We start from the raw sequence: 10,390 nt of genomic DNA on the forward strand, positions 1-10,390 counted from the left end.
TATATATATATATATATATATATATATATATATATATATATATACAAGTAATATTCTACAGACTAAGCAGAATGTACTTAATGTATTTCTGAATATATATCTATATATACACATATGCATAGGTTCATGGAAAACAATTATTGAATAGAGGCCATAAATTTGAAGTTATATGGGAGACTTCAGAGGGAGGAAAGGGAAGGAGAAAATTAGGTAGTATATTACAATCTTAAAAGAGAAAGAAATATTTATAAAAACTTAAGAAACAGACTAATAAAGAAAGAAGTACTTACAGTTTTGGTTCAGTAAAGGAGAGAAGACTTAGATTCTCCACTTTTCTGTAACAGGGAAAATCGCTGAAGAAAACCTTAGTGCCAGCCAGTGTTACAGCTGGGGAATTACTGGGTCCTTTAATGTCAGTTATGTTACCAGAGGTCCTGGGAAGGAAGGTACCAACTTCTCCACACATTTCAAAAGAATTAATGAATCCCAGATGTCTGAGAAATACAACACATTTCTGTCAAACAGGAGAAACTGAGAAATACATCAACACTTCAAGGAAAAAAATTAACATTTTTTCAATTTTACTTTTAAATACTCTCAAAGTGTCCATAGCACCACATACACTCCTGTCAAAGTCCTTCTCCAGTACAGAGAAAAGTCCAAGTTGACCCAGGGATACATTCATTCTCATAATTAGTGATTAATAATAATAATAATGTATTAACTTGAATAATACCATTGCAGCTAATATACATTATGTATATTAATCTGTATGTATTAATGCATTTATTACATGTTAACATAACACTATATATTAATATATTATATATTAATATATGTATTCATACACATATTACATACGTATATAATCTACATGATCCAAATGTAAATTAATATGATAAAATACCAATCACTATAGCTGGCAGAATAATTCTAAAAGATATTCAAAGGACAATGAATGGTACATTCTAATTCTGATTGACCCTAATCCTCTTCTGAAAGTTAATATCAGTCTTTATAAAATGAAGTTAATGGCAGAATTTATTCCAAAAGCTTACTCTTAAGATTAGCTAAAAAAAGGAAAAACGGGGTAGACATTGGAAGCAGGAGATGATAGGGAACAGGACTGGAGCCTACCACAGATGGCCTCTACTGATCGAGGTATCAAAGCAGAGGTTGAGACTCATAGCCAAACTTTGGGCAGAGTACACGGAATCTTATGAAAGACGGTGAGGACAGAAAGATCTAAAGGGGACAGGAGCTCCATGAAGAGACCAAAGTTCCATAAAAACTGAGCCTCAGGACCGTGAAGAAAATGATACCCCAACTAAGGACAATGCATGGAGAGGACCTAAAATTCCACCTCAGATGTAGCCCATAGACTCAGTCTCCAAGCGGGGTTCCTAATAAAAGGAGCAGAGGCTTTCTCTGGCATGAACTCAGTGACAGGCTCTCTGATCACCTACCCCTTGGGGGGTGCAGCCTTGCCAGGACATGGGGGAAGACAATGCAACCCAGTCCTGATGAGAGGTGATAGGCTAGGTTCAAATAGAAGGGGAGGTCCTCCTCTATTAGTAGACTAGGAGAGGAGCATAGGGGAGGGAGCAGGAAGGAGGGTAGGTTTAGGAGGAGATGAGGGAGAAGGCTACACCCAGGATACAAATTTAATAAATTGTAATAAATGATAATAATAATTATTATTATTTTAAAAAGAGCTAAAAATTATTAACTAAAATAATAACTAGATCATTTCCTAACTCAGGGGCAAGTTAAAATTAAAGGAGATTATATTTAAATTCTGCAAATTGATAGAATGAATTTTTATCATAGGATTAGAAAATAATTATACATAAGAAACCAAATGTACCATGTCAAGGAGAATGTAGACAAAATTATACACAGAGACCAAAAAGAGTACTGAAAATCAGAGCTCTCAACATTTGCTATAATTTGGGTTTACTTGTTTCCTAAAATCACGATTAGTTTGTGTTTACATTTAAGTCTTATAATTCATTACTGATAACTTCATTACTGATAGCTTCATGCATTTCAAAGGGTTCATTAGGCTTGACTGAGCTACATATAATAGTTTGGGTAACTAATCAACATTAAATGCAAGCACGATTTTAGACCATTATTTGTACAATGAGATGAGTGATTTTCATTGTTACAGTTTAAGAAAAAAAAATAATATGAACATAACAAGGTCCAGGTCAGCTCTAAGGTCCTGCTCAGGTGAGGGGCAGGGCCTGCTCTCCCTGAGCTGGAGCAGGTGAGGGGAAGGATAGCTCTCCTGCTTTCATCATTACAGGGCAAGGGCTCCCACCTGAAATGCCTCCAGAGGGAAGGCAACTATAGTTTTTGCTGTTGTTATTTTGTTTTTAAATAAGCTCATCTTATTGTTTCCATGATGAACAGTTTGTTTTGTTAGGATAAGAATGAACACACAAACACACACACACACAAAGCCTCTCATCTCCTCAAGCATTCATTAACCATTGGAATACATTTTCATTTAAGTTTAACACACAACCTCATATGAAATGGTTGACAATGTACATCAAGGTAAACTGACTTTTGCAATTTGTTATCACCATCCTATGCTAATGTCACAGGAGAAAGTTTTCTTGGTGAGCAAGTACTGGAATTGTAGAGATGTACAAAAGTTCTTTAAATGCTAGGCCAGGCGAGCTTGCAAGTGAATCCTAAAAGTTACATATTCAGTCACAGCCTATATCTCAGTTTAGAGAACATGCAAGTAGTGAAATATGAATTAAGAACACTAAAATCTTAAAATCCTGCCCTCATTAACCTAAACCAAATCATGAAAAGATTTTGAAATAAAAGTACTGCTTTGTTACCACGTGATATCCACATTTATTCATAAGCATATGTTGAATAAAATGTTTCTTTCTGTCATATATTTAAGTAATTATGATTTGATTATAAACAAATCATGAGGAAAATATCAACCAGTTTGGACACATAGGGTACCTACTGCTCTTGATTCATAGCATTCTGCTCTGCATGCTTGTAAAGAAATAGCTGTTCTTTAAAGTATAACTTATTAACTTGGATCTGTCACCTTACAATCAAGAAAAGTTTTATATGAAACACTGTTAAAAGCATTATAATTATAGAAAATAGAAATCAATTTACTTTAATTTTCAGAATTAATCACAATCTTAGTGTTTGATCATGACTAGTGTTACTTTTTCTGAATATAATGAACACATTCAAGTACTGACCTAAAAGAAATAATTGAGAACTGATTCGCTTGTATTTGCATTTCTTTTCGCTTTTATGATCTGAGATAGAGACTGACACTTACTTGATTCAGAGGACTTTGCCTCTTATCTCTTTGAGTCAAAGGCAATCAGACATTGCCTGTAAGTTTGAATGGATTATTTCTGAAAATAAATTACAAAACTCATTGCTTTAGCAAATAAGCTAATAATGCTACAAACATAGGTATAAACAGAAAGTCAATATCATCATTACTATATCTGTAAGTTATATTAATTGGCAATCAGATGAAGAATAAGAATAAAGAAGAAAAATAGAGATGTGCAAAGTCTCTAATGATGTTGTTAAAGAAACTTTAAAATTTATAAGCAATAATAGAATTGATTAATTTACAAATCCCAATAATAGCAATCAACTTTCTTTATGTTTTCTAGATAATTCAGACTATCAGTGCAATAGATAGAGATGAGTCCATAGAAGATCACCATTTTTACTTTAATCACTCTGTGGAAGATGCAAACAACTCAAGCTTTATGCTAATAGACAATCAAGGTAACTCCTCATCTATAAGGGTGTTTGATGCAGTCAAAGATCTTTTATTCCAGTGAGTTGTGGAAATAATTATTTATTGTTCTTGCAACATAATACTACTGAGAAATAAAACAAAAGAGTAGAGCCAAAATGAAAAATAACTCAAAATCAAGTTGAAAAGACACTGGTTCCATTTTTCCTCACATTTCTTAAAATTATAAAGCACAGTTAAAAATAAACAGAGGACAGACAAGTAATTGCTTTGCCTGGTATATACAAGGCTATGAGTCTGATCTACAGAACCTCAGCCCTATCCTTCATCATAAGATACTGGATATTTAGATACTGTAAAATATTACTATGGTTGTGACATCACAAGTCTTTTGACAATTGACACAGTCAGCTATCAAAATGAAGAACTAATGATCTAAAAACTTTAGTTACAATCAGCTTGTTATTTATGAATATCTAACAAGAGTGATTAGGTTATGTAAACATAATGTTTAAGTCAAAGCTCAAAGACTTATTTTTAAGTTGAAGAAAAAATATTCTGATTTTAGGATTTTATTTGCAAAGGCAGAATTCCTGCAACTTCTGTTTATAGTTGATAAATTTTAAAACTGTACTCTTTTGTTCTTTTATTATCTATCTTTACTAAGATTATCCTGTTATAAAAATATATATTTAAATTTATTTATTTATCTAAAATTTATGAATTAGACACATATTTGGAGCAAAATGAATGTTGTTGTCTTGTTCCTATCAATTTGGTTTTTTAGATACAGGTATTATTTAAGGATATGGGAATGTGTCCTACTTTGCTTTCTGTTGCTAATGATAAAACACTGACTGAAGAAATCTTATGAAAGAAGGGGGAGATAAAAGACCTGGAGGGGACAGGAGCTCTACAAGAAGAGCAACATAACAAAAAAAAATCTGTGTCCAAGGGTCTTTCCTGATATTGATACTCCAAACAAGGACCATGCATGGAGATAACCTAGAACCCCTACACAGATGTAGACCATTGCAGTTCAGTGTCCAAGTGTGTTCCCGAGTACAGGGAAGAGTTGTCTCTGACATGAACTCAGTGGCTGGCTCTTTTTTTAAAAATTTTTTATTAATTACACTTTATTCATTTTGTATCCCACCATAAGCCCCTCCCTCCTCTCCTGCCGATTCCACCCTCCCTCCCCTTTCTGCATGCATGCCATTCCCCAAGTCCACTGATAGGGGAGGTTCTCCTCTTCTTTCTGATCTTAGTCTATCAGTTCTCATCAAAAGTGGCTGCATTGTCCTCTACTGTGGCCTGGTAAGGCTGCTCCCCCCTCAGGGGGAAGTGATCAATGAGCAGGCCAATCAGATTATGTCAGAGGCAGTCCCTCTTCCCCTTACTATGTAACCCACTTGGACACTGAACTATCATGTGCTACACCTGTGCAGGGGTCATCTCCACGAATAGTCCTTGGTTGGAGTGTGATTTTCTGGGAAGTTCCCTGTGTTCAAATTATCTTGTTCTGTTGCACTTTTTGTGGAGTTCCCGTCCCCTCCAGCTCTTACTATTTCCCACTTCTTACATAAAATTCCATTCACTCTCTCTTTGATCACTTCCCTCTGAGGGGGAACAGGCCACAAAGGAAGACAATGCAGCCAAACAGTATGGGACCTGATAAACAAGGGACAGATGGAAGGGGAGGAGGACATCACCAGTCAGTGGACTTGGGGAGGAGCATGGGAGGAGAAGAGGGAGGGGCAGCTTGACTGGGATGGAATGAGGGAAGGGGCTATAGCTGGGATACAAAGTGAAACAACTTGGCAAGGAAAGCTTTTATTTGCCTCACAGTCTATCTTGGTGGAAGCCAGAGCACGAGATTGAAGCAGAAAACACAGATAAGCGTGGCTTAGTGGCATGCTTTTCTCTCTCTTGCTCAGCTTTCTTTCTTAGAAAGCCTGGGGCCATCTGCTTAAGTGTAACATTGGTAACCTGGGCCTTCCTACATCTACTATAAATCATGTAACTATTCCCACAGAACAAGCTAACTAAATTAATCCTTGATTGAGGAATGAAGGAATTTTCTTTTTCTTTTCTCCATTATGTCAACTTGAAAACTAAGATTAGTTATTACAGAAGGCAACTGAATCTTAAAAGAAAAACAAAACAAACACAAATAGAGACTAAAACCTAGAAAGGGAAAACTCAAATACTGAGAGAAGAAAACAAGGCAAATGTTATTCTGAGTATTTGGGATTTAGAAAAAAATTTCAGATAAATGGAATTACTCTTTCATTTTCACTAATACTTTAATTTTTTAATAATAATTATTATTATCTTGATAAATGAACTGAGATGACAAGTGATGAAGGCATGTTTGGAATTTCATATGTAATATATTTCTATATTTCATGTGGAATTTTACATAAAATAAAGAAGTACTGGGTGCAATTCACTCAAATTAAGCTAAAAGCCTAAGCAAAGATTTATTGCTAATATCTTCTAACAATACTGATGGTTGAGTGCAGAAACATTTTTTTTCTGCACACTATGTATATTCCTGTATTTTCCTGGACCTTTTATAACTGATTCAAATAATTAATCAGATTACAGAATCCATATTTAGAAAAAAAATTAAATGGTTTGGGGTTGGATATTTTAATATAAAATTTTATTTTTTATTTATACAGATACTATTATATTTTAACACCGTTGCCCTTAGTGCCTATATTTTACAGATTTGTTTTATATTGTTGAAAAAATGTTGTGAACCTGGGTTTCTGTTTTAGATAACACAGCTGTAATTCTGACTAACAGAACTGGTTTCAGCCTTAAAGAAGAGCCTGTTTTCTACATGATCATCTTGATTGCTGATAATGGAATCCCATCTCTTACAAGCACAAACACCCTCACTATACAAGTCTGTGACTGTGGAGACAGGGGAAGCACAGAGTCTTGCAGTAACAAGGGACTATTTTTAATCCTGGGGTTCAAGAGAGAAGTAATAATTGCCATCCTGCTATGCATTATGGTGATATTTGGTAAGTCACATTGAATGGCACAAAACTTAATTTGCAAAAAACCACTCTAAACATGTGAAGGACGTAAAGATAAAATAAGCTTAGCATATGTTTATTTGCTCCAAACATGTTTAAAACCAAATAGGATTGAAACCCTATTTGAAACCAAATAGGGTTGGTTTTAATAAATGTTGGTTTCATAAATGCTCCAATTAAAATTAAAAAAAAATTATTAGATTTTATTTAAAATTTTAGCACAATAACTGATTATAGAATGACTAGTTATGTATAATAACTTTTTCAGTTTTATTACAATCCATTTATTCAATTTACACTTTATTTGAAAACTGATTGTTCATACTTTGATGATACAATATAATATTTCATTGTTATGATCACTTGAGTTTAATTAGCATAATTATGATAATCATCATTTATCATTTGTATTGACAGCACATGATTATTTTAAGAATTTAAAATATCTAATACTTTATTAGTAATTATAAATAACTTTTTAAGCAACAAGGCTTCAGAACACATTTTTCCTAGCTAACGTTTTACAAAACATAATGCTTTCTATGATCAATCATGTTATAGGATGATTTTCTTCATATTTTATTATTTTATTTTGAGACAGGGGTTCTCTGTGTAGCCTTGGATGTTCTGGATTTCCCACTGGAGAACAGGCTAACTCAAACGCATAGTAATGTGCCTGCCTCTGCCTCCCTGAGAGTTGGAATTAAAGGTGTGCGCCACCATGCATGGCCTTTCTTCATTTTTATAGCTCAATAAAGCAGGTATCAGTCAGGAAAATAAAATGCAAAGAAGTGAGGATGAAAGCTCAGATCAGTATATACCACACATGGTATATACTCACTCATATAGACCTATAAGATATGATAAACATAATGAAATCTATACACCTAAAGAAGATAAAGAAGAAAGCAGACACGGGTAAGATGATCAATTCTCACTTAGAAAGACAAATGGGATGGATATTGGAAGCAGGAGAAAACAAGAAACAGGACAGGAGCCTACCACAGAGGGCCTCTAAAAAAGTCTACCTAGAAGTGTATCAAAGCAGATACTAAGACTCATAACCAAACCTTCGGCAGAGTGCAGGAAATCATATGAAAGAAGGGGAAGTTAGTACAATGTAGAAAGGATAGGAGCTCCACAAGGACCAAATATATCTGGGCACAGAGGGGTCTTTTCTGAGACTGACACTCCACCAAGGACCATGTATGGATATAACCTAGAACCTCTGCTCGGATGTAGCCCGTGGTATCTCAGTAACTAATTGGTTCCCCATAATAAGGGGAACAGGGACTATTTCTGACAGGAACTCAATGTCAGGCTCTTTGACCTCTCCACCCCCCAAGGGAGGAGCAGTCCTGCTAGGCCACAGAGGAGGACTTTGCAGCCAGTCCTGAAGATACCTGATAAAACAGGGTCAGATGAAAGAGGAGGAGGTCCTCCCCAATCAGTGGACTTGGAAAGGGGCAGGGAGGAGATGAGAGAGGGAGGGTGGGAATGGGAGGGAATAAGGGAACGGGATACAGCTGGGTAGAGTATGATGCCAGGCAGTTTATTGCCAGCAAGTTTAAATACAGTATAATTTGGAAGAGATATTTTCTAGTATAATACCATCATTGGTGAACAGGGAAGCATAATTACATTAAAACTCAACTCAGGGTATATGTCATTGTTTTTTCCAAGAAGAGAGGTAATGGAATAGGCTACTCATGTTAGCTTACAGGCCTCAGGAACGATCTGACTTGGTCTCAGTCAAACAGATATTGAAGGCATATGGGTTATTAACCACCCCTGGTCCTGGTTGTGGCAGCTTGGGGGAATTTTCAAGAATTGTAAGTGTCATTTAGATAACTAACCATCTCTGGTCCAGTCCTGATTACAGACGTTTGATATGGCCTGTCTATCAGATAACACAGATGAGCAGGCTATTAATTTACCTCTAATTCCTTCTTTCTTGGATGAAAGAATGCATTTTATGTCCAGTCCTTTAATAAGACAATTCTCTATGCTTAACAGTCCTGATTTTCCTAGAGATCAGTGGGCACAAAGATCTTTGTGCTGTGCTCTCAACAAATAATATTCCACTCTGAACAAACACACACACACACACACACAAACAAACAAACAAACAAAAACCCCTACAGTTATTAGATTCCATAGTCTTTCTATGGTGACTATGGCTACAGTGCACTAAAAGTTTAGGTATCTTCAGCTATACATACACAAACAAACAAAAAAACTCACAGTTATTAGATTCCATAGTCTTTCTAGGGTGAATATGGCTAGAGAGCACGTAAAAGTTTAGATATCCTCAGCTATATTAGTGGCTCAGATGTTTAGAGCTCTGGTACTCTTGCAGAGTTCCAGTTTCCAGCACATGCACGCGTGGCTCATGGCTCTCTGTAACTCTGGCCCCATAGAGATCTGATACTCTCTTCTTGCCTTCTTAGGCACAGACTTGCACAGACATACAAAAAAGGAACAGTCCTCACAAACATAAAGTACAGATAAATAAATCTTTATAACAAGATTTCAGATATTAACATACATGATTCATGTGTAGACATCGAAGTAACATTGTATTATGAAGCTTTATAAGATTTTGAAAAGTCTTGGTATTATATCTTTTAAAATGGTTAGGGGTCTTTCCTGAGACTGCTATTCCAACCAAGGACTATGCATGGAGATAAATTAAGACCCCTGCACAGATGAAGCCCATGGCAGTTCAGTATCCAAGTGGGTTCCATTGTAATAAGGAACAGGGACTGTCTCTGACATGAACTGATTGGCTTGCTCTTTAATTACCTCCCCCTGAGGGGGGAGCAGAATTACCAGGCCACAGAAGAAGACAATGCAGCCACTCCTGATGAGACCTATTTGACTAGGATCAGAAGGAAGGAAAAGAAGACTTCCCCTATCAGTGGACTTGGGGAGGGGCATGCATCCAGCAGGTGGAGGAAGGGAGGGATTGGGACAGGAGGAGGGAGAGAACCACAGGGGGGATACAAAGTGAATGAAGTGTAATTAATAAAGAAAAAAAGAAAGGAAAAAATAACTGTTTGTTAGAATTCAGCTGCAAAAACATGATGTCTTTCAGTTTTCTTCTTTTTCATGGTGAAATCATTGATTCAATCTCTTTTCCATGTTACATATCCTGAAGATTTCTTGTTTCTTCTAAGTATGGTCTTGGTAGGTTCTTTGTTCTAGGAAGTCATTTGTTTTTCCACTTTGTCCAATTCATCAGTGTGCAATTTTTCACCAACATCTCTTACAATACCACATTTTCTGCCTTATCTGATACAATATTCTCCTATTGTTTTTGAGAGTTGTCTCCATTTTTTATAAGACAGATTACCCACTATATATATATATATATATCTTGGCTGTAATTTTAATAAGATCACCTCATATTTATTTCAAAGGATATAATATGAAATACCGAGGAGGTATATAAGACCCAAAGCTAATGAAGGACTAATTATTGTAATTATTGTTTATCCACAAACACAAATTCCAAAACATGTTATATATATATATATATATATATATATATATATATATATATATA

The 10,390-nt window shown here is 35.4% G+C and overlaps 1 protein-coding gene across 1 annotated transcript in view; it reads left to right on the forward strand.

Moving 5' to 3' along the window:
* Cdh19 (cadherin 19) overlaps positions 1-10,390 on the forward strand; it is a 58,578-nt gene that overhangs the window by 46,229 nt on the left and 1,959 nt on the right. Inside the window, exons 9-10 of the mRNA XM_055604497.1 lie at positions 3,681-3,798; positions 6,556-6,807. Coding sequence (XP_055460472.1) covers positions 3,681-3,798; positions 6,556-6,807 — 370 coding nt within the window. The remainder of the gene's footprint in view (positions 1-3,680; positions 3,799-6,555; positions 6,808-10,390) is intronic.

Source organism: Psammomys obesus, unplaced genomic scaffold (assembly GCF_907164565.1).
Source record: "Psammomys obesus unplaced genomic scaffold, mPsaObe1.curated_primary_1811, whole genome shotgun sequence".
NCBI classification, from domain to species: Eukaryota; Metazoa; Chordata; class Mammalia; order Rodentia; family Muridae; genus Psammomys; species Psammomys obesus.